Raw genomic sequence first — 25,354 nt, 5'->3', positions numbered from 1 at the left:
TTAGGTCCAGTCAAACTTCCCTCACAGATGATTCTTAAATCTTCTGACGTCGTTTGGAAAAGTTTCTCCACGTTGCTTTTTTAGGCAAGTAAGTAATCTACAAACTAATCCTTATTTACAGGCAAGTCGATAAATATTTGGACGTTGACAAAGTCATTGTTATTTAGTTGTCTACCACATATGGAAGCTCTGAAGGGTAAGATAAAAAAAATAAAAAATTAAAGTGCATTCCTGAGTCTACGTTTCATTTTATTTATTCATTTATTTTCTGGCTGTATATCATACAAAAAACAGACGAAAAAATATTTTGTTCTCATTCTGTGGCAAAATGATTTGGAAAATCAATCAATAATTCATTAACAACAAAAGTAATTATTAACTATCAATCTTTAATGTACACTTTAAACCCTGATAAGTTTACAAAAGCATACCATTTAAGGTAACTCATGTTTTGAAACTGAAGTTATACATGAGTTAAATACACTCAAAGTTTAACAAACAAACTGTACTGTTGCAGAAACATGAGCTTTTAAACTCATGTAACTACACCATTAACAAATATTAATTTTCATGACACTGACATAATTGTAATGATCACAAGCTAAAATGTAAAAGAAATATCTTTCAAAAGCAGCATGAGCTGGTGCAGTCTGCTGAATTCGTCCTCCAATCCGTATGTTACTGGTGACCTGTCCAGGGTGTATCCTGCCTTCCACCCAATGACAGCTGGGATAGGCTCCAGCAACCCACCGCGACCCAGAAGAATAAGCGGTTTAGATTATGGATGGATTAAAGGTGATCAGAAGTAAATAAATCACAATGCTGACGCTGATAGTACATCAGTAACATACAGACTGGAGGATGAATTTGGCAGACTGCACCAGCTGGTACTCACAGGAAAACTACAAATAAATCAAACAAAATCTTTCTTTTGGGTCAAATTTGAGAAAATAAAATAAAACATGCAATTAATCGTAATGCTTAATTATGTTAAGCAAATTATGTTAGCCCTAGTAAGCATTATGGTAAATAAAAAAAATGTCACAACAAGTGTTTTCTGGAACCTCAAGTTTTTCCCCAAGAAGAAATACATTCCCTCTTCCATTTCACACATGCACACACACTGAGGACCTATAATCAACACCAAACCCTGCATAGAGCGGTTCAGTGAATGTGGTTGTGTATGTATGTAAGTGGGTCAATGTTTGTGTTTGAGGTGAGACACTATAGAAAGACAGAGTGCCAGCCGGCCAGTCCAGATACACTCCCACTCTGTGGGAGCGGGAGCAGGGAGCACGTACAATGTGTTTTCTACAATTGTGCCAAACAGAATAACCAAAATCAGAGCAGTACAGACTCCAAGACTGTTTATTCTGTCCAAATGCACAGTCTTCACTCTTCCCTTTCCTCTTGATACATCTGTATGTCACTGTTATATCAGCTTCAACACTCCACTCCACCTCCCAGTAGCAGCGTCCAGTCAGACTTTCTCTACACAGAACCTGTGGATGGTGTTCAAATCTGTCTGGACAATCTGGGTACATCTGATCCTCTTTCTCATTCTCCACCTTTCTGTTCTCCTCAGACAGAGAGAGGCATCTGTGAGCTGTATCTGGATCCAGTGTGAGATCGCAGGCATCTGCACACAAACAAAAACACAGATTTGAGGGGTCTCATCTGTTCTTGCCACACTTGACCACACCACCAAGGTTTACTTAATATTGATCTCTCTTGTTCATAGTGATGCTCATACCAAATCATTCAAGCCATCTCAGCAAAAATAATCAATTGCTCTGATATGATTAAAATTTCAAAACTCGAGTTTCGTGTGTGACCTGATATCATACAGGCTAACAGTATCAGGAATGTTTATGGATTCACTTTAAACTGACAGTTGAAAACAAAATCACTTCTGTTTCAAAACAGTTGGGATAGTATGTAAAATGCTGGTAAAAAAAAATAAAGGAGTGATAAGTAAATTCGCTTTGACCTGTTTTAAGTTGAAAACAGTACAAAAACATTTGATTTTTTATATTATGAACTTTGTTTTTGTAAATACACTCTCTTTCCTGATTTGATGCCTGCAACATGTTCCAAAAACTGTTACATCACCTATCCTTTGTAACACCAAAGAAGAGAAGCAAAGCAGATCTAAGAGCAAGCAATCTTTATTTACAAACTGGGTAACTTCAAAGATTATCAGCCAAAGACAGTCCCGGTCAAAAAGGGAAAAACTATCAAGTTCCGTACAACCAAATCCATGATATCGTCCAAAACTCAAAAACCGAGAAACACAGGCATGGGTCAAAATCCAATGGGTCATAACAAGAAACAATAAAGCTCAGAATTGACAGAGAAACTCTAACAAGACTTCGCAAAGAACATGGAAACTCACAGGCTATAAATAGGGAAATAGATTACTAAACAGCAGTCAGTTGTGTAGTGATCTAACTAAAATTGAGGAGAGAGCGACCTCTGCAGGCGGGGAGGTGGATCCCTGGTCGAGGATGTGACATCCTTTTAACGTTAAATGTTTGGAGACTGAAGACATCAACTGATCCCATTTTGAAAGTGGATTTTCTGAGATTCTTCTGACATACAAATTTTATGTCAACCATACAGGACCCTTCATTGACATTATTTGCATGTCATAACATGCCATACATCCCTAAAAAAGCCATTGTCACATTTTGCTCCAAACTGTATATCTTTTAGCTCTAATGGTGCCTTCACAGATGTGCAAGTTACCCTTTAATACCTCCCCTTAAAATGCAGTTCTAGTTAACACAATGTCCATTATTTCAATAAACAATCTGAATAGTGGACTCATCAGACCACAATATACCTTTCCACTGAGCATCAGTCCTGAAATGGCGTGAGCTTGAGTCCAGAGAAGTCAGCAGCATTTCTGGAATTGGAATTGGACTTCCACTGTGTATAGTACAGTCTTAACATCCGAGCTTCCAAGTCCAATCGGTGATTTCAATTAAGCATGCCAGTTATTGCACTCTATTCAGTATTGACACTCATACATTTAAATCTCACACTACTGGCCAACAGAATTTTAAGAAAGACAGAAGTCTGGGGATGGAGGGGCTGGGGGGGTCCAAAGTTTCCAGAATTTGTCTGTTTGGTAACGCAGGTCATAGGTCAGTTTTTCCAAGGGAAGCAGTGTTGCAGCTTGGGAAAGCCACTGCTCAATGGTTGGTGGAGAGGAACTGGCCCATTGAATTAAAATAAATTTTTTCACCAGAAATGAAAACATTAGAAACAAAAATTTGCCATCATTATCAAAAATATGTTCTGCTCCTATTCCCAAAAGATACAGATCAATATTTTCAATATTTGAAAAATATCTTCTACCATAATGTGTACTCTGTTCTAGAAGACAACCAAAGGGCATAGAAGAACGTCCCTTTTTCAGTTTTACATTTAAAGTACAAATTAGATTTGTCTGGAAATATCTTTTGTAGGCAAACAGGTGTAAAGAATATCCTATTCATGAATTTCAGGTACATTTGAGAAACAGGTTTTTACAAATATTAAGCCAGTCCTCTTCTGAGATAGGTTGGTCTGGGTCCCTTTCCCAAATTTCTCTAAGAGTGTCTGACAAGGGCTTAGTACTGTTTAGCGAAATGTCATGAACTAGTGAGATTAACCTTCTGGCAAGCATGTCAGTTTTTAATTCAAAGTCATCTGAAAGGTCGAAGGTCATGGCATTCAGGTGGTGGTTTTCTGCCTTGCCCTTTACACACAGAGGTCTCTCTGGATTCCATGAGTCTGATAATGATATTATATTATGCACTGTGGAGGGTGAAATACCTTAACATCTTGCAACTAGACTGTTAGACTGTCCTTAAACATCTAGACCCTTCCTAGATGCTCCTTTAATACAAAAGCATGATCATATCAGTGGTTTAAGATTTTTATAACATATAACATTTCACATTTAGTCTTAAATTGCCTGTGCTCCATCCTCTTTGGAGTGTATATATTATGTGTATATTATTATGTTTGCGTGACTTGCATTTCTGAGTCTTGGCCTGTGTTTTTGCCTTTTCAGCTTTATGACTTTAGGCTTTTGTTAAACTCTGTATTTTTGTGTATGCATTTGTCTGCCTGGGTCTGATTGCTGGTTCTTGAACTATAAATAGCCTTTTGTGTTTATAAATGAAAATCTGTACATGGATCCCTCTCTCCACAAGTCTCAAAAGGGTGTCATTGTGTGAATGTTTGAGACAGAGAAAGGGAAATGGTGAGAAGAAATGGACAGAGCGATGGTTATAGAATGACAAATCTGTTTTCTCCTAGTGTTTTGTTTCAACTTGTAATGCCTTTGAATACATCTATAAATTTGTGTGTACATTACACTGAACACAGTGAACTTACATTTCTTTAGTCCTGAGTTCATCCTGATCTTCCCTCCATACTCCACCCTAAACACACACACATACATACACATACACACACACACACACACACACACACACATTTATTAAAATAAGCTGAAAGCAAAACATTCAGATAGAATAGTAATAGTGTAAATGACTACAACAATAAAGTAATTAGGACAACCCTAAAACAAGGCAAGACAGGTTTGTTATATAGCGCCTTTCATACTGCTGTCATTCAAAGTGCTTTACAAATGAGAAAATACAGTCAGAAAATACAGATTAGAACAAACTGAAGGGAAGAAGGGAGAGGTGCAAACCTCTCTGAAGATGGCTAACAGAACCGTGGCACTCATCTTATGAGCCAGCAATATAAACAAATATGGGTACACAAAGAAGAGTCAGAACAAATTATGTAGATGGGGACAGAGGAGACAAAGGTGTGAAACCCACATCCAGTCATAGACCTCCTCCAGACTGCTACAAGGAGCCAAGGAACAGACTTAAGTAACTGAGCTGCCAGACAAAGAACTAGCATTCAATTCTAGAGTTCTAGTACTCACTAGAACTCTGTCAGATAAGAAACAAACTCCTTGTTCAATTGTCTATATGCTGTGGTCTAACAGCATATATCATATAATGGTCAACAGAAAATACTTTTCTTCTTTTTTAACACTTCCTCTGTGATCTTGCCTTGCACATGGAAGTGTGAACCCAAGACAGAGCAGAGAGCTACGTGTGAGGTCTCCTTAACTAGGGTAGTGAACAGCTGTCAACAGTCAGCCCTAATCAGCCTGATTCAGTTTTCTTTCTCCCTCTGGTGGCCAGGGGTGGCCTAGCAGGAGGTTGGGATATTACAATGGATTTTTTGTGTGGGAAAGTCCACTTTCCCACTCTATGGTTTGGGACAGGTCAGCTCTAGATGACCTGAGGGCTGCTTTTCACCAAATCTTAATGTGGCATCATGGGTTTTAAGCAGCCTATAGATACACTAGGTCAGCCTTGGCATCTCTTTCACTCACTGGCTGGAGGGCTTAGATACAATAACACAATCTATACACTTGCTCATGTAGCCTGTTATAAATGTTGCATACTCATCTAAGTTGGTCATAACCATAACTGGCACCCTGTTAAATACACTTCAATATGTAATGGCAACTGTAGTACTGCCTATCACTGCATAAGCAAATTCTGTAGTGTTGAGGTTTCCTCATCTGGCCACAATCTGACTTGCATCAGGACAAGTTTGGCTTATTTTGTCAGTGGTCTATAAGTTTAGTCTACACTAACATCCAAAATGCATAAAAGGCTATAACCCACCAACTATAAAAAAATAGATTTTGTGAGTAAGTATGCAACACAGAGCCCAGAAGGACAGCAACCAAACAAAACCTTCATAGGCCCTACTGTTATCTGATGATAAACAATTTTGAACTAAGGGAAGACTTCGCTACACTTTAGAACAGGGGTGGAGAACTGAGGGAGAGGGTCTGGCATATTTTGATGATTTCCATCTACCATACCAAGCAAATCAAGTGTGCTTGAGCAAGGAAATCACCAAACTATGCAGAAATCTGGCCCTCCCCACCTTGCTTTAGAAAAACAAAATTTCCCTAGCCCACAGTAATGTCAATCTCATGTACAGTAATATCAGTACAAGCATATTACAGCACACAATTTCCTAAATGTGCCAACGAGTATCATCAGAAATATGCATGGAGCAGATGCTTATGGTAATATGACATTATGACACACACATACACACACAGAGTTATACTTACCTGAGTGTTTGCAATGAGCAGTGTGGATCCTCCAGCAGATCAGAGAGCAACTTCGCTCCGGACTCTCCTGAGTAATTATAGGTTAGATCTAGTTCTCTCAAGTGGGAGGGACTTGATTTCAGAGCTAAAGCTAGACAGAAACAGCCTTCATCTGTCACCATACAACCAGACAATCTGCAGAAAGAATGAAAAAGAGGGGGTGATGACAGTTACAAAAACATCTATTTAGAATATCTTATTCTCTGTAAATAACTTTATTTGTTTTCATGCAGCCATGAAACCACAGGCCCACAAAATCAAACTGTTCTTTAATCCGTTTTTCTCCTTAGTATAGTCATGACCAATTTCCACATACTATCTCGATTCTGGGTGGCATGGTGGCACAGTCTGTAGTGCTGTTGCCTTACAGCAAGAAGGGACTGGGTTCGATGTCCCCAGCCTTTGTATGTTCTCCCTGTGTCTGCGTGGGTTTCTTTCCTACAGGTGCTCCATTTCTTCCCACAGTCCAAAGACATGCAGTCAGGTCAACTGGAGATGCTAAACCACCCCTGGGTATGAGTGTGTGTGACTGTATATGTCTGTGTGTCTGCCCTGTGATGCACTAGTAACCTGTCCAGGGTGTTACCTGCCTTCCGCCCAGTGACCACTGTGATAGGCTCCAGCACTCTGCGCGGCCCAGAAGGATAAGCAGCTTAGATATTGTGTGTATATCTTGATTCTCACTCTACCAGTGCTCCCAAGCTGACATGTGAAGTGAAATGTCAAAATATCACTGTTTCTGAACTACCACTTCAATCTGCATGAAGAATAATAAATGCCAATTTTGTTACATTGGCTAGCATCATGCTGAATGAGCAGGAGAGAAGTAAGGCCATCTTTTCTTGGACTACTGGCCATGGATAGCTTGATCAACTGAATGGGTATTTTGGCATTACTGGGAATAATGCAGAAGTCTACAGATATACAGTATGGCTATGACTGTGTGTGGTATATCTACAGGGGTCACATCTGGCTGTGATTGTTGTTCCTGTGATATTAGTAATCATTGATTAGATCATTGATGTAGGTAGTTAATGAGTTTAGGTTAGATGAAGTAAACTCATTTAGATTTTTGGCTGTTTAAGGGTTAATTGATGAGTTACTTGTTTCCAAAGAATGTTTAATGGATGTGCAATTAGCATGTATGTAGTAGTCTGGAGAGTTCTGTGTGCACTGTAAACAAATCTATAAAGCCCAATTGTAAACATTTTGCCCAGTGTAGTGTACCAGACTTTCAAAATGTGACCTAGACCTTTTTAAGAGAACTAAAAAACATGAATTCCTAAAACTGTCAGAAAGGACAAGGACCAATACTATAACAACATTGCTAAAGATACTGAAAATTAAAACTAACATGAAAAAACAAGATTGCTTGAGGGAAGATACCCTGAGTGAAAAGACAGGACTTTGACTGAATATGAAAAAGACAAACATTATGACAACTGGAAGAAACACCAACTTTACTACTGATGATGAAGATGTAGTAGTTGACAGCTTTTGCCTACTGGGATCAGTTTCTGACAATAAAGAATCTGGTACTCAAGACGTACAATACAGCAACCAGATAAACAAGAATAAAGTAGTTTCAAAAGACCTTCAAATGTAATAAAGTGTATTTGAAAGTCTTTTTAGTGATTTCTTATGGTGGTCAAAGCTGAACAATAAAAATACTGGACAGGAAAAACATATGCCTCTGAATGTTGGTGTTGGCGAGGACTTCTAAGAGTACCTTAGATGGTAAACGGGACACTAGCTATTCCCTATCCAGATTGCCACCAGGGACCAGAACCAACTTGACCATAATTATAACAGAAAAAATATTTGTTCTCTGTCAGCACTGTGAGTTATTCACAGGTCATTTCCTTGATGATCTTGTGAAATTTTCATCAAATTGTGAGTGGAGTTTATCAGTTTTAAAAACAGTGGTATGTGAATATTGGTTAATACCAAGTCTGAAATTCTCATTTCATTGCATAATGTTTCTCTACTTCTACCAATGTATGTATTTATTCAGCGAATAAATACATACTGTGCATCATTTGCAGAAAAAACGCCATAAATAAGTTTGTACCCTGCACAGGATTTCAATCAACAAACCCTGTATTTTTGACCAAGGGTATTTTCATCTGACTGTATGTAGGTTACAGAAGTTGTTTTCAAACTATTTGCACATTGCAAGTTGTACGTAGCAAAGTATGCATCCATGTCAAAATAACCAACAAAAACTTTGATATTTTGCATTTTCCAGTGCAGGTAAGCAAGACTAATCAAAACATGGTCAAATTGGTCAAACAAAAAATTGAATGGGCTATTAAATAGTTATGGTAGCTGCATATTTAAAGCCAAGAAAATGGAGCTGCTTTATAGTAGCATTTTATGCTTATATTATATACATGCATTAGTAGTATATTCAAGATTAATTTATCATCTCTATCATTTCCTTGATCTCAGAATTGTATTTTACATCACGTCATTTTCAGAAAGCTCACCTGAGTATCTCCAGTTTACAGTGTGAACTCTTCAGTCCAACAGAGAGCAACTCCACTCCTGAATCCTGTAGGTCATTGTTACTGAGGTCCAGTTCTTTCAGGGAGGAATTTGCTTGTTGTAAAGCTGATTCCAGATTCATACAAGCTTGTTTCTCAAGATTACAGATAGTGAGCCTGAAAAGGGAGATACCTTTTACAGTAGATCCTACCAAAAAAACTTTTTTGGTTTAATACATAATTGTAATGATGAGATCAACACTGAGGGCCTGAAGTACTAAGCCGTACCAGTTTCAGACACAGTTCAGATGCGTTCTGCCTGCATGGTATGTACAAAACTGGTGCATGAGCCTAAAAAGTGCAGTTTCAAGGCTATACACATGCCTCTGCACAATTGTGGGAGATAGGTGGAAAAAATACATGGAGATGTTGGAAGTGTGTCTGATTACATATTTCACATGATTTATTAAAGTTCGAGCAACTCATGACAGCTGGTTTTGCACAGACTTTTCATTACCTTTTAAAATTAGGCATAAAATTGCATTTTGAGTCTCAAAAGATGTGTTGCTAACAGCAGATACAGCCTAGAGCGGAGGGATGAGAATGATTACCAAAAACAACAAAATCTCACCAAGATTAGTAATGTTTATAAGTAACCTACACATCTCTGTTACAAAATAAAAATAGAATAATACTTAACTTTAACTTCAAAGAAATTATTTATGCAGTATTCTATTACATTTAAAATTATTATGACGGACAGTGTATTGTTTTGACTGGTACTAGTGTTATATGCATTTGCACCATGGCATTGTATTTTCAGTGTTAATTGTTTGTGTGTTTTTTGTTTAAAAATAGTCATAGTAAAATGTGTAAAGTTTTAGTTGTTTTATAGCTTACTCTGATCATATTTGCATACTCATGAAATGCAGTGAATGAAAAATAATGACGTTGGTGGAGTCAAGTAAAGGTCAGGATCCAGAAAACATCCAAATAAAATAAAAAATAACGGGGAAAACAAAAATGAAACACTTAACAAACTTTGTATGACCTTAAATCAATCGTATACCTTAAAATAACACTGTTTCTAAGCAAAACAACAGCTTTTTGGCCAAAAGAGCAAGGTGGTTTGTGCAGCATGCCCCTTACTGAGGTTGGTCCTAATTACTGTGTCATTCATTCTGAGACCTCCTTCTGACTCTGTTTGTGTTTGCATGAACACAAACTATATACTTTTGTATAGGTATATAGTTTTTTTCCACTGTATTTGCTTTTAGATTATTTTAAGGTTGTATACCACTTTTGAGTAGTTTCTGTTTTAGTAAAGTGATATCTAAATTATTGTTATTTTTATTTAGGTGTTATTAAATTAAGGTGTTATTAATGAGAGAATGAGAGATACAATAGAGTCCCAAAACGTAAAGTAAATAAACAAGAAAAGTATAAATAATACACTTAGTACATTCAATTTACAGCTTATTATTTAGTTCATTAATGAATAAACAGAAAATTCACCTGAGTGTCTCCAGTTTACAGTGTGAACTCTTCAGCCCAGCAGAGAGCAGCTTGACTCCTGAATCCTGTAGATCATTGTTACTGAGATCCAGCTCTTTCAGGGAAGTGTTTCCTGACTGTAGAGCCAATGCTAGTTTTTCACAGGAGTTTGTGGTGAGATTACAGCCAGCAAGTCTACAAAAGCAGAATAAATATATAACATGATGCAGTTTAGGCATTCCTTTCATGTCCCATTTTGTCTTTGCATCTAGAGATAAATGCACCAAGAGGGTATTTCACAAAGCGTGCTTTTAAAAGCAAGTTTTCCTATTTGAATTATCCTCACTTAAGGTATCCAAAACAGTTCAGTTCAGGCTCAGTAGGTTCCACTAACAAAATCCAGGTGTGATCTATTCCCACTAACTCAAGCCACAATTTAGTAATCAAGACTCACTTGCGTGCATGTGATATTTAAGGAACCTAGACAGGTAAATACTCAGAGTTTAAAAATGCAATAGTTATCATAAAACTGTATGATTGTGATTATGTTCCTCTGAGGCCCTGTAATGTCCAGCAGCACTAAGTAACCTGCTGTAATGTTTAATAAACATAATGACACAAATATTTGCTTCAAGAAAATTAATGAAAATTAAGAAGTTGGAGATGACAATGAAGAAAAATTAAAATGACATAAGTGTAGATTAATTGTATAATGCTCCTTTTATAGTACATTTAATTGAGGCTTTACCCCCTCACAAGTTGAACAAGATCATTAAAAAAGTTTTAGTTCAATATATAAGTAAAGAGTAACCAATGTGCAAAGTACCAGGTATACACTGAAGAATCTAAAAGGACAAAAACAAACAGCACAGCAGAGGAACAAAATGAGTCCAGCTGCAGAAGCAAATGCGCCAGTGATGCATTTTAGCACAGCAACAAGACAGAAAAAAACGAGACATGTGGAAACTCAGAAGAACACAGATGAAGTGGACCGGAATAATGGACAGCACTGGATCAGCTGTTATTGCTGATCCAGTTGAGTATGATCTGGTGGTGCATTCAAAATCACTCCCTATTACTAAAAAAGTGCACTATATAGTGTGTAAGCCATGTTGTAGTGCTGTTTAAATTCTCAACTTTGAATCTCTCAGCCAGTCAATTTGCTTCCTCCAGTTGGTTTACTATGGATCAAATACTATATAATGAACAGAGAATTAGTTAATGAGTGAGCTTTTGCAAATGCAGCTTGATATGGTTCAATCCAGTACTCAGGTCTTTTTTTCTTTAGCAAAACTGTGCATAACAATACAGCTTATGCATAGTACACACCTATATAATGAAATGCACATAAATTGTCTGGTGAGAACAGAAAAAAAAAGATTGCTAGGGGTTCAAATATTTCACAATCAAATAAAAACCTTTAAACAAGTGAACAATTTGAGAGTCATTAGTGCTTTAGTATTGGTTGAAGCAGAAATACTATGTAACCAGTACTCCAGTCAACATCTTATGGGTTTTCGCATTTCTCATCACTGGGACATCATCACTGTGGGACAGATGGGATCTGTAGTTCTGTGCACATTCACTTCTTAGATTTTGTTCTGAACTCTGTGTTTGAATCTTTACTGAACTCTGTTCTCTGCTGTCTGAATTTAGTAGCTTAATTGTTTGTTAAATTTGTGTATATTATGTAGACATTCTCTGTACTGAAAGTCTTGCTCCACAGGTTAGCTTGTATTAGTACAACCCATTTAGATTTTGCTTTAATCCTGTGTTGCATTGTTTCACTCATCCATGTTTTACACCACAATTTACCCTCCAGATACCTTTTACCATTGTTTGTTAACCTAGATCTGATCTATTACAGTAAGTATGGCTATGAACACTGTGTATGGTTATGCTTTGCATATCACAAATACAAGAAAACAAATGGTTACTGTGTAAATACTATGTAAAAAAAACTACACTTTATTTTACAGAACAGTTTCCATAACATTACAGAGAACTTACCAGTAAATTTACCATTTAATACAGAATTAATTACTGTGCAGAAAAAGAGGTACTTACTGTGTACTTAGTGGTAAGTACCCTGAAATGTTTACACTATTGTCAGCCGTACCTGCAACCTACACTTATCTATCACATAGGCATCACATAGGCATGAACTTCTTGAAGCAATTTGGTAGTACTTGCCATTATCATGTAACTTCTCAGCATTAAAAGCAAAAATGTAACTTGTGTTTCTTACATTAGTTGTGGTAGTGACATATTAAACTTGCAAACTATAAACCAAATATTTATTACCTGTAAATACTACATATTTACCATTAAAATCTAACTAAGTACTGATGTACATACTGGCACATATTATGTACTTGCCAGGTATTTACTAGAAAACTACTTGTAAGTACTACATATTTTCCTATTATATACTAGTTACTTACTGTAACATAAAATACCCAGAAAAATAGATTGTGTTCTACAGACAAAAGTCAATTTTTATATAACTGAGATTCAAGTGACAAATACTCTAGAATACTAAAATCATATACATGAATGGCAAAAAATTATGTCTTTAGTTTCCTAAGTTGACAGTTATTTTTGTTATTTTTAACTTAATTCTTACCATTTAACAATGAGTTAACAGATAGTTCACCTGAGTATCTCCAGTTTACAGTATGAACTCCTTAGTCCATCAGAGAGAAGCTCCACTCCTGAATCCTGCAGGTCACTGTTAGTGAGATCCAGTTCCTTCAAGGGAGAGTTTGCTGGTTGTAGAGCAGAGTAGAGAATTTTATAGGAGTCCTTGATGAAATAACAATTAACTAGTCTGCAAAGGAATGATCAACATACAATAAGTAAACACAAAAACAGTACATAATTCAATTTAAACAGTGAATGTGAAATTTGGATTTTTTAATAACACTGCTGAAGAGCAACATTCACAAGGCTACATGACAACCTACATAAGCCTTTCATGACACCTGACTTAAACCTACATAAACATTTATAAAAGCTTATTCCAACAAGCATCAGTTGTCATAAGAGGTACTTCAGTGTCAAGCTGACATAACACCTATATCAGATTTTTGCTGAAATTGTGCTATGGCATAACGTCACTGTATTTTTGGGGTGTCAACGGCATAATTTAAACAGCTTGGTGAAATGGCTAGTTGCAGAACTGACCATAGGCAGTTCTAAAAAGATGTTTTGACACTGTGTGGTAACACTAAAATGGAACTACTGTATAATAGGTACATTGTGAAGGTTTCAATACTGATACACTGTGATAACAAGTGATGTATATTTGTTCTGTCTAATAATAAAAGGAGACCAATATGCTTTAGATCTTTATAAATCGCTAAGGCAATGGTATGACACTAGTTATATATATTTTCTCTGGACTTCTTAAGTAAAGTGAGCTTAATTTTGACTTTGATTTTTGTGAATCATTACAGTAGTACCATGACTCTGATGTAATCATGTATATTTTATGTTCTAAAGTCAGCAGTATTTTCAACCATTGTTCACTAAACATTCAAAAGTATTCAAAAGTCTGTTTTGTTTAGTGAAGGGCTGACTTGTAGATTTGTGTAGTGACTAATAGGAACAGGAAATCTGTGAAATGGGTACAATATTGCAAAAACATCAGTTATCACAACATACCAGCATTTCACCCAAGAAAATGTTAATTAATGGTAACAAAAATCTGTCACTTGACATCAAAGTTGATAAAGCAGCCTTTATGACAACTCATCATTGCATAGGTTTTTATAAATGTTTAAGTGTTTTTTAGCAGTTCTCATAAAAGGTGTGTGTAGGTTGTAGTGTAGCCTTATTAACACTGCCCGTCCATGATGTATTAATTATTTTATATTGTCTTTTATCCTCTTTTTCCAACAATCATACCAAAAACTGTTCATGCCAACAAATTTCTAGTTTCTAGGCATGCACGGCTGGGGTTTCTAACAAAGTGGGTGATGAGTGTACCTGCTGCTCTTACTGAAAGACCCCAAAAATCTGAATAATAAATTACAGAATACTGATATATGTTCTGTGGCCCTACCAAGATTACAGTATTAACATTTGTAATATTAATATAAATATAACACTGACGTACACTCACTCACTTTTTGCAGATGCTCATAGCTGGGATTAGTCTCCTATAACCCTCCTCTGATGTGTTGTATTTGTTCAGGTTCAGCTCATCGAGCACCTCCTCTGAGTTCAGAAGCATATAGGCTAGTGCTGAACACTGTCCAGGAGAGAGCTTCTTTTCTGAGTGTTTCTCTGATTTTAGATACTCCTCAATCTCTTGGGAGAGAGACTGGTCATTCATTTCAGACAGACAGAGAAAAAGATTGATGGCACTCTCAGTTGAGATGTCATCATATTCATCTTTGATTAACATCTTCATGTACTCTGCTGTTTTCTCAGAGCTGCTGTGTGTGTTGGTCAGGAGGCCCTGCAGGACTCTCTGATTGGACTCCAGTGAGATGCCCAGCAGGAAACGGAGAAGAAAATCCAGCTGTCCATTTTCACTCTCTAAAGCTTTATCCACTGCTCCCATTAGCAGCTCATCCACTGAAACATTCTCAGAGCACTCTCTGTGTTGAGGTTTAAAACACTGCAGTATCTCCATGTTCTTGGTCTCATAGCAGTAAAACACATAAACAGCAGCCAGGAACTCCTGAAAGCTCAGATGAACAAAGCAGTAGACCTTCCTCTGGTAAAGCACACATTCCTCCCTAAAGATCACAGTACAAATCCCAGAATACACTGAGGCCTCAGTGACATCAATGCCACACTCTCTTAGGTCCTCTTCATAGAACATCACATTGCCCTTCATCAGCTGTTTGAAAGCCAGTTCAGCCAGTTTCAGAAGAACGGTTCTGTTGGACTCCAGCAGGTTCTTTGGATTTCTCTTATCTTTCTCCTCATACTTCTCGTTCTTCTTGTTTGTCTGAGTGAGCAGGAAGTGTGAGTACATTTCAGTCAGAGTTTTAGGAATTCTTGTATTATGTTGTTTCATGATTTTTAGAAGCACAGTGGCTGAGATCCAGCAGAAGACTGGAATGTGGCACATGATGTGGAGGCTCCTCGCTGTCTTAATGTGGGAGATGATTCTCTTGGCTTGGTCTTCATCACTGATCCTCTTCCTAAAGTACTCCTCCTTCTGTGGGTCACTGAATCCCTGAATTTCTGTCACACGGTTGATGTATTTAGGAGGGATCTGATTGGCTGCTGCTGGTCGAGAGGTTACCCAAATGAGGCCAGAGGGAAGCAGCTCTCCTTTGATGAGGTTTGTCATCAACACCCCCACTGATGATGTCATGGTGATGTCAGATACTCTCTCGCACTGTTCAAAGTTCAGTGACATTCTGTTTTCATCCAGACCATCAAATATAAACACAGCTTTGCACACATCATATATATTTGGGTCCAGATTTTTAAGCTCAGGATGGAAGTCACACAGAAGTCCATGAAGACTGTATTGGTCATCTTTAATCAGGTTCAGCTCCCGGAACGGAAGCACAAACATGAGATCTACATCCTGATTGGCTTTTCCTTCAGCCCAGTCCAGAATGAACTTCTGCACAGAGACAGTTTTTCCAATTCCAGCGATGCCTTTAGTCAGAACAGTTCTGAGCTCTGGCTCTTTGGGTCCATTGCTTTCTTTTCTTACTTTCTTTGTTTTTTTGTGCTTGAGATCTTCAGCCATGACATCTCTAATGTTATCCTCTTCTGCTTCTCCTTCAGCACCTTGTAGAGGTTTAAAGATATCTACACAGTTGATTGGAGTGTCTTGTAAGTGTTTTCTGAATGTTTTGCCCATCTGTAAAACCTCACGTTCTTCAGTCACTCCTTCACTCTCTCCCTCTATGATGTAGAGCTGTGTATAGATACTGTTCAAGAGGGTTTTATTGTCCTGTGTTTTGATCCCCTCAAATATACTCTCATATTTGTTCTTCATGTTGGTTTTGTGTCTCTCTCTGACTCTCTGTAGGACATCATCCATTGTTTTATAAAAATCCAGTTGCAGGCCTCCAGCCCCTTCTACTAATGTATGTGTGAGTGTCTGCAGTGCTGCTTTGGTCGAGCACTGCCTGATGGAGATAAAATACACACACACACATACACACATCATAAATAGGAATAACCATAATGAACTGCCACTGAATTACAAAACTGAAAGTATATTGTAAACATTTTTCATAATGTTTTTTTATTGTTTTATAATTGTCCAATTCAGTAGTTCTTTTTAAAGCTTGTCTTAGTCTCCCAAGGTCAATTTTTGTAAGAAAAAAAATTGTCTTCCTTTTTTAAAATAGAACACACTCTTCCATAAAAGTGAAAAAGAAACGAATGAAAAATTTAAAATATGTTACCTTTTCATTTGAGAGAGACTTGCACAATGAGTGGATTATAGTTACTTTTTACATTAGCAACAGCCACAGTGGTTAGACAGAGGTACAAGCTCAATAACATGCTGAAAGAAAATTTACCAAAAGAATAACACTAACATTTCAACTCTCAGTGCTTCTCCAAATGCCTACTTCTATGATGTTATTCTATTGGATTTTAACTTTCATTTTTCATAGGTCTCCTATGTTCCTTCCTGTGTCTGTGTATTTCTCTGTCCTCATTGTCTCTAGGTGGAGCTCAATCCAGGTTGAAGGCTGGTGTGTGCAGTGGGAGAAGCACTTCCTGGAGAATGCCATAAAAGAGGTGGGAAAATGAAGAGGAGAGGGGGAAGCCCACCTTGCTTTTGTAATTTTGTGCCCTGTGTGTGTTTTGAGTCTGTGGACTCTTCTTTGAAAAAACATGTACTGTAAATAGTGTAAAGTGTTTATAGAAAGACAACTTCACAACACTTGAAGGTGCTAATTGGCTAGTTTCTTTTGTGTCACCACTGCTGGAACGGGGTAAGTGCCATTTTGTTTGTAGACTCCTTTTTCTAATGGTTTTAGGCTAGTCAGGGAGTCAGGGTGGTTGCCTGTGTGTTTCTTTGTTTTTGTTGGGTTTAGGTAAAGTTAGATTTGGGTTGGGATTTAGTGTTGGGTTTTGTTTGTTATTTTGGCCTTTGCTCACCCCTGGAGAGATGGCAGATCGGCTGACTTTTTGCTAACAATTATTTGCTGTATCAATTTCATCGGTGTTCTAAACATATGTAAATAGTCTGAAAGTAGACCATTCACTTGTCCTCCAGGTTTATTACACCCTAGACCAACATGTAACAATTGGGGGCTTAACTTTTTGCTCTTCTTGCCTTCTTCTTTTGTTTGTGGGGGCGGGTGTGGTGTGATCATGGAGTTTAATTTGGAGAAGTTTGTCTTGTCTCCATCTGCGGAGGCGTTGAGTAAATGCAGGAAGGCTGAGTTGTTCATGGTAGCAGAGTTTTACAATGTGTCAGTGTCTCGCTCTGCTAGGAAGGCTGAAATTTGAGATATATTAATCAACAGATTACGTGAAGACCGGCAGTTGCCACTGTCCCCTGATACAGGGAGTGCTGCTGTAGCAGAGGCTCCTGTGTTGCATGGGGTGAGGGATGCTGGTGTTGCCACAGGTGGCAGTGGTGCTTCTGCCACAAGGTCTTCAGAGTTTGATATAAGCAACCGTATCTCTCTTGTGCCTCCATTTCGGGAATCAGAGGTTGCTTCCTATTTCAATGCCTTTGAGCAAGTAGCAGCTACCTTACATTGGCCTAAAGACATGTGGTGTTTGCTTCTCCAGTGCAAACTGGTGGATAAGGCAGAGGAGGTATGCTCCTCTCTTACTGTAGAGCAGAGCCTTCATTATGACATAGTAAAAGCCACTGTACGCTGAACACAAGTTAGTGCCTGAGGCCTACTGGCAGCGGTATCGGTCTCACCACAGGTCAAAGGACCAAACATTTGAGTTTGCTTGGGAAAAAACAGGCTTGTTTGAAAAATGGTACACCGCTTCTAAATTAACTACTTTTGCCCAGTTAGAAGAACTTATATTATTAGAAGATTTCAAAAACTATGTTCCTGAAGTTTTAGTCATTCATTTGAATGAGAAGAAAGTGTCCCCACACTTTCATCAAATGTTTGTTCATTTTTATTTTTCTAAATGATATGAATATTTGATCTGCTCATGTCTTCATATAGCATGAAACGTTACATGACTGAACATGGAAGTACTGGATGTGCTGGACTGTCCTTTTTAATTTGCTGAGGTTTAAAGTCAGAGTTTTGGAACAATAGGAAGTGCTCTGTGTGTTAGATATCTATCGTTAATACACTGAACAATAGCAACTCACTCAGAGTCAGGGGTCACAGGTAACCTGCTTAATGTAGGAGGGTTCCCCATGGACCAGTCACTCTTCATAGACACACAGCTGAACACTGGAGAAACTGTTCTCTCACTCTGCAATCTGGAAAAATCACATACAAACAACACCTTCCTTACTCAACTAATTACATTTTATCAGTTCATTTATAATGCAGTTTTCTGTATTTATTAATGTTGTCTTAATGTCATTTAAGGTGGAGTCTTTGTTTTTAAAGACTACAGAGTTCCTTCATTCATACTATATAGTACTAGTTTGTATCATGGTTCAGTGTCCATAAGTAAGTTTAAATAGCCACACCTGAACACCTGGCTGTTACATTCCCTTCAGAAGGAGTGTAACAATGATGTGATTGTCGTGAGCTAAGTGCTAAGCAAAACATTAGGGAGTAGAGGTTTAACAAGCAGGATTTTAGGACTTTAATTCTGTCTGAAACATTACTGGTGATGAGCATAATGCTTTTACTGCAATGTTTGAAGCGACTCATTTCCTTCTCTCTGCATCTAAAAAATGTCATAGTCTGCCCACATACACTGGATCATGGAGATTTTTCTATTCTTTTCTTGTTGTGAAAAATAGATTATCTATAAATGGTTCATCCAATAAATTTTCTAGAAGATGGAGATCCTTTTATTGATATGATAAAAATGCTTTTTCCAATTTGAGAAATGTTGGGATATGTTTTCCAGGGCATTGGTGTGATTAAACTGTATTCTTTTTTGATACTGCTTTAACCAACCTACTTGTTGCTATTTGTGTGCGTATGCATGCGTGCGTGTGTGAGAGTGTGTGTACACAATTATATGGAAAAGCTTGAGCGCCTCTGTTCAAACTATAGTCAATTGATGTCAATGTTTTTTTTTATTATTATTATTATTATTTTTAAAAGTCAAAATAAATTAACACATCCTGTACAGAGAACACACCCATTTGCACATTATAATGCACAATTACTGCTTATTTGTGGAAGATAACATATTGAAAAAAATAAACATAAAATGGCCTGTACAAGTTTTATAAAGTTTAGTTTTATGTTTTATGTTTACTTTTTCAATATGTTAAACTGTTTAACAAAAGCAGAAACTGTTCTTACAGGAAATTGCCATATTTAAATGTGTTCTGTGTATAGGATGAGTTTATTCTCAATAATTTTCTTTATCATTAATTTATAATTTTTTTCCATTTATTTTCATATTTTTTAAGATCTTTTGTTTGCTATTTTGGACCTTGGGCCTCCCTCATTTATTCCCCTACTGTCCTATGTCAAGCTTCAAACCATGACTGCCTTGAAGTGTTTTACCATACATTGAATAAATGATTGAACTCACCATTTACATCATCAATGTGTTTTTGATTATTCAAGTTTGTTCAAGCTTCATTTTATTTTGATTTGGTGGCTGAATGGGTAGCCTTTCTTCCTCTCTTACTGCATGTTCCTTTTTGTATGGAAAAGTTTGGGAATCCTTCACCAAGTTACATATTTTGCTCATTTTTGATATTGAAATAAACTTAAAAATAACATTTTTTTTGCAAATGTTAAAGCACAATTACTTGGAAATTGAACTGATGCCTACAAAGCAGTGGGAAGTCTGTAAAAAGATATGAAGCTCTTCCAGCTCACAATTCCCACTGTCTGAAATGTCATTAAGAAACAACAGTTATGGAGAAATGTGAAGGTCAAGACAAGATACGGAACACCAAGGAAACTTTCAGATAGCATAGGTCTCCACAGGCCTCATACTGATTTAAATATTAAAAAAAATTGCATGATTGTCATAAATAAGGAAGTACCACACAGCCAGTAACTGAACTCTTTCTCCACTGCTTAAGAGGTAAAAGTCATGGAACTGGAAGTGTGCTTTTCTACACTTCCTAAACCAGTGTAAACATAAGTTCTTGACCATTGTTTCACTACTAGTCAGTGATGCACTGAAGACTGAATTACTCACTCTGAGTCAGAGGTCACAGCTCCACTGCTAAACGCAGAATGCTCAACCAGGTAATGGTCACTCTTCACAGTCACACAGCTGGACATTGGAGAAACTGTTCTGTGGGTTTCAGTCCTGTTAATACTAAACAAACTGAAAACTTCTAGCCTTTACAGTGTGACCTACAATAAGTATCACAGATTTCTGGAAGATATTTTAGACTTTTCATTCTTAGAAGTGTTGTGTCATCAGTGATTTACCCAGAGTAAGAAGCTCCTCCTCTACTACTAAAGCTGCTTGGCTCTATTATAGACCAGCCACTCTTCATGGACACACAGATGGACAGTGGAGATCCTGCACGCTTTGTCCTGAGAGCAGTTCATCCATGATTAAAGTGTTAAGTATTTAACCTCTTTATTACAACTCATTTCATTAGAGCAGGGTATCCAAGCTTATCAGTAAAGGGCTGGTGTGGCTGCAGCCAACAAAGGTGATGCACACATGATCAATTGTTTGAATACTGAGGCTAACTGTACACTGGCTCATTTGGAATGGAAACCTGCAGCCATATTGTCCTGTTGTGAATAAGATTTAACACCCCTGAGTAAGAGCATAAGTGATAAACAAAATCTTACTTACTTTATGTCAGAGGTTCCTGCTCCACTTGTGGAATTATGTTGTTCCATTATGTTATACTTCAAACAATTAAAGATGAACACCATAGAAGCTGCTCACTGCTCTCTGTAAACAATCCATAAAAACTTACTGACACACTTATTGTAGAACAGTGTTTCCCAACCCAGCCCTGGTTGGAAATAGAACTGATGTGTGGCCCAGTTGGCTAGACCCTAAGGACTTGATTTGCAAACACAATGCAACATAAAATGTTACCCAATAAACAAATAAAAAATCATTTGCAATAAAATGATACTGTTGCATGATTTAGTCTCTTAGCCCCTTAAAATTCTAGGCTCATTATATACTAAGGCGTATTATTCAGTAACTAAAGGGACTTCACTGCAAACTGGTTGAGCTGCTCTTACATTATAGAAGTTCATTCATTCATCTTCATTCATCTTCTTAAACCACTTGATCCAGCTAGGGTCGCAGTAGCAATAGGGAAAGCAGAGAATCCCAAACTACCCTGTCCCCATCAACTCCCTCCAGCTCATTCTGCGGGATCCCGAACCACTCCCAGACCAACTTGTAGATCAGGGATGTCCAATCTTATCTGCAAAGGGCTGATGTGGGTACAGGTTTTCATTCCAAACAAGAAGAGCACACCTGACTCCACATATTATGTGTGCTCCTGCTTTGTTGCAGTGAAAACCTGCAGCCAAACTGGCCCTTGCAGATAAGACTGGACACCCCGTTGTAGATATATTCCCTCCAGTGGGTCCTAGGACAACCTTGAGGTGTCATCCCAGTCAGCCGTGCCTGGTAAACCTCCAACAGGAGGCAGCCAGGGGGCATCCTAATCAGACGCCTGAACCACCTCACCCAGGTCCTCTCAATGTGGAGGAGTAGCAGCTCTACTATGACCTCTTTCTGATTGAACTCCTCACCTTATCAAGTAGGGTAGACCAAGTACAGGGATCGAATGGCCTGGAGTAGTGGCTTTGGCACCTCATACTCCTGGAGGACCTCACACAGAATATCTTGGAGAAAAAAGTTCATAAGCCTTCTACAAGTCCAATTGAGGTCGTAGTCTCAATTATAAGACTTTGGCATGAACTTTCCCAGAGAGGCTGAACAGTGTGATAACGTGGTATTTGGTACACACTCTCCAGTCCACTTTCTTAAAACTAGGGTCCACCACCCTGGTCTTCCAGTCCAAGGGTGCTGTTCCCGAGGTCCATGCATCATTGCAGATGCACGTCAGCCATGACAGCCACACAACATCCAGAGCCTTAAGCATTTGCAGGTGAACCTCATCCACCCCCAGTACTTTACCACGAGGAACTTGGCAACTACCCCAGTGATCTCCACCAGGGAAATGGAGTCTGACACCCTAGAAGCCTCTGGCCCTTACTCTCATGAGGGAGGCATGTCTGTCAGGTTTAGGAGTTACTCAAAGTGCTCCTTCCACCAACGGACAAAATCCAGAGGTGGGAGTTAAGATTATTCTCTGCCAGTTGTTCCTATAACATCCTTGCTTGGGCCTACCAGGTCTGACTGCCAGTCTTCCATGCCATCTGATACAACTCACCACCGGATGGTGATCGGTTGACCTCTCTTTACACAAGTGTCTGGAATACATGGTCCCAAGCCAGATGACACAACAACAAAGTCGATCATTGACCTTTGACCCAAGAAGCTCTGGTACCAATTACACTTATGAACATCCTTGTGTTCCTGACGGACAATCCATGACTAGCACAGAATAACAATAACAATTCACCATTCGGGTTTAGATCAGCCACTCACTCTAAGAATGCCAAATACTCCAAACTGGAGTTTTGTTCTAGAGTCGACACTGAATGGAGATGAGCCCAGCTATAAATTGCTGCTGCCTATCTTGCTCTGGACATTCCTACAAAAGATATTTTTAACTGCAGTAAGATTTTACTATCAGCATACAGTCCTTGCAAAAGTTTGCACACAGACCTGTCAAATTACATTGTTGTTTTTCTGAGTGAAAATAAGTACACATCCTCCACAGAGAACATACTTTTGCAAAATTTAATACACAGTGTCTGTTGCTGAAATTAACATTAGAAAAAAATACATGAAATGAAGCTTGTGCAAAAATGGCACATTTAATGTAACATTTATTTTTTCTCTAATATGTGTAACTTAAAAGAGACTGTGCTCTAAATTGTGCAGAAAATGCCATATTTAAGATCCCAGTAAAGGATGTGTTTTTAACTTAGAAACAATTGTTGTTTTATTAGTTCATGGTGAGTTTGATGTGAATTACACAGTCAACTCCATAATTATTGGCATCCCTCAAGAAACTGGGAAATAACAAATGTATAAAATTAACAATACATATAATGATTCAAATTTTTCCTAAAGCGTTTTGATAAACTGCTTACCATTTATTATTACAGTCCAAGATCAAAAGCCAGATCGAGAAAACAGTAACCATAGGGGCAATCCAAAAAACAGACTCCATAAACCAGAAGAGAGGTCCAAACCAGAAATACAAACAATCCCCAAAGGGCTAGGCTAAGGCAAATTCAAAAATAAACAAAGTAAAGCTCATACACGGACAGGCAAACTAGCGTACCAGAAGGCTCTGTAATGCTCAGTGAGACAAAGACAATATGTCGCAATGAACTGACAAACTGAGGGTGTGTTAAACAGGTGACCTGAATAAATGAGGTGAAGTGGAGCGGTGGGGAGTCACATGAGGTCTGGGGTCATGTGATCTGGCAGGGCATTCTGGGAAATGTAGTCCAAAGGATGAGAAGTGGTGACAACAGGGCCAGAGGGAAGTGTGACAAAATCCTTCCCACAAAAGTGTTATTTTTATTTAGTTGTTTAGTTGAATGTTAGGGTTTACAAATTTCAAAATCCACCATCTGCACATTCACATCCACATTCTGTGCCAGAACTTTGTAAAATGTTATTATGGAATCATGTGATGTGGTCAGATCAAATGTTTTCCTCTTGGTAGTGCACACAATCATCACTTAAAACAGGGATTGCATACAATGAAAAGCCCTTGATACCTGAAACATTGTGGTGAATCGATGTTCTGGGTGTTTTTAGCTGGTAGAGGTCCAGGAGCTCTTGTGAAAATCAATGGTATAGTGACTTCCACTATATACAAGAAGATTTTAGCCCAGCATCTGTCTGCCTCTGCCAGAAGCCTGAAACTTGGCCATGAAGATAATGGCCCCAAACACACAAAATCCACAAAAATTCATGAAGTTTTGCAATGGAATTCAAAACCAATGGCCCTCTCAGTCTCCAGATTTGAACCAAATTGAAATTTCTAATAGGGTATTTGGCACTTCCATTTTACCCTAAATTATTACACAGCAGATTGGAGTTAATACTCCATACTAACTCACTAAATAAAATAATGTAGTTTGACTGTTTTAGAACCTACTATTATATCCAATCATGATAGCATCACCTGTTCACTTGTTAACATGTGTAAAGTTCCAAAACAGGTGTTTTTGATAAATCTACAAACTTCCTCGTCTTACAAGGCCCCTATTACAACTTTTTTTGGTATGTGTTGCATACCAAAATATTTACAGTTCTATATTTACAGTTGATAACATAAAATATTAAAATATATTTTCTTGTGCTGTACCAGCACAGTTTAAAAATAACTGCTAATTAGGGTAATCTGAAACATTTTACTGAACCTGACATAAGTAGCCCGACTTAACCAGACCTCAAAACCTAGCTCACTGGTCTTTCACACCCAGAGACCTGGGTTGAAGTTACAGCAACATTGAGACTCAAAAGAGCTGCTTCAGGAGGCCTCAGTCAGCCGATTGTGATTGGAAGGTTGATATCTGCCTCCCTCTGGTGGTGGCAGTGGGCCAGTCTGGGTGCCAGTGTTCTGTCTCCCCCATAGAAGATCAAGGCTGGCATCTGACAAAATTTAGTGTGAGCTAATGTGTGCTAGCTTCTCCAAATAAATATCCAATTATGAGATATTTTTAACAGAGTCTGACTGCAGACATGCACTCTCAGCCACAGTGACATCACACGCAAATGCAATCTCTGCCACAATGACAGAAGCAGCCCAATGGTGCATTATGTTTTGGCTGCTGCTGCTTAGTGATATCATTACTTAATCCATTTTTCATCCATAACACGATTAGAAAATTCCATTTAATGTACCTCCCTGTTGAAAAAATAGAACGCATTAAAATTGTCTGTTGGTTCCTGGTGGTTTTCAGTAGTCACTAATGGTCCTCTGTGTTTTCCCGATGGGTTGATATCACAGTGTAAA

The 25,354-nt window shown here is 38.0% G+C and overlaps 1 protein-coding gene across 4 annotated transcripts; it reads right to left on the bottom strand.

Annotated features, from left to right (window-relative positions):
- Nucleotides 1-224: 224 nt before the first annotated feature.
- On the bottom strand, nucleotides 225-23,741 carry LOC118814845 (NACHT, LRR and PYD domains-containing protein 12-like). Of its 4 annotated transcripts, XM_036580666.1 has the most exons (12): nucleotides 23,472-23,741; nucleotides 21,073-21,174; nucleotides 20,694-20,801; nucleotides 20,455-20,553; nucleotides 18,476-18,589; nucleotides 14,322-16,298; nucleotides 12,848-13,021; nucleotides 10,213-10,386; nucleotides 8,701-8,874; nucleotides 6,173-6,346; nucleotides 4,390-4,436; nucleotides 225-1,639 (listed from the first exon to the last, which is right to left on the bottom strand). In XM_036580666.1, exons 2-12 carry the CDS (start codon nucleotides 21,153-21,155, stop codon nucleotides 1,107-1,109), a joined length of 3,657 nt encoding a protein of 1,218 aa, XP_036436559.1. In that variant the 5' UTR covers nucleotides 21,156-21,174; nucleotides 23,472-23,741; the 3' UTR covers nucleotides 225-1,106. The 4 variants fall into 4 exon arrangements, with proteins under 4 accessions (XP_036436559.1, XP_036436578.1, XP_036436568.1 ...); XM_036580685.1 differs by lacking the exon at nucleotides 20,694-20,801; XM_036580675.1 differs by lacking the exon at nucleotides 20,455-20,553 and having other exon boundaries at nucleotides 23,472-23,740.
- Between the last annotated feature and the right edge of the window lie 1,613 nt (nucleotides 23,742-25,354).

Source organism: Colossoma macropomum, unplaced genomic scaffold, assembly GCF_904425465.1.
Source record: "Colossoma macropomum unplaced genomic scaffold, Colossoma_macropomum, whole genome shotgun sequence".
Lineage (NCBI taxonomy): Eukaryota > Metazoa > Chordata > Actinopteri > Characiformes > Serrasalmidae > Colossoma > Colossoma macropomum.
The sequence above is the reverse complement of the archived record's forward strand: the minus strand, read 5'-3'. Positions and strand labels throughout refer to the sequence as shown.

Coding starts and splice junctions, on each gene's coding strand:
- LOC118814845 (XM_036580666.1), bottom strand. CDS start 21,155: ATGGTGTTCATCTTTAATTGTTTGAAGTATAACATAATGGAACAACAT. Junction 16,299..18,475: donor CCTGTGACCCCTGACTCTGA/GTGAGTTGCTAT, acceptor TATCTCCATCAG/GCAGTGCTCGACCAAAGCAG. Junction 1,640..4,389: donor GAACTCAGGACTAAAGAAAT/GTAAGTTCACTG, acceptor GTTTGTGTGCAG/ATGCCTGCGATCTCACACTG.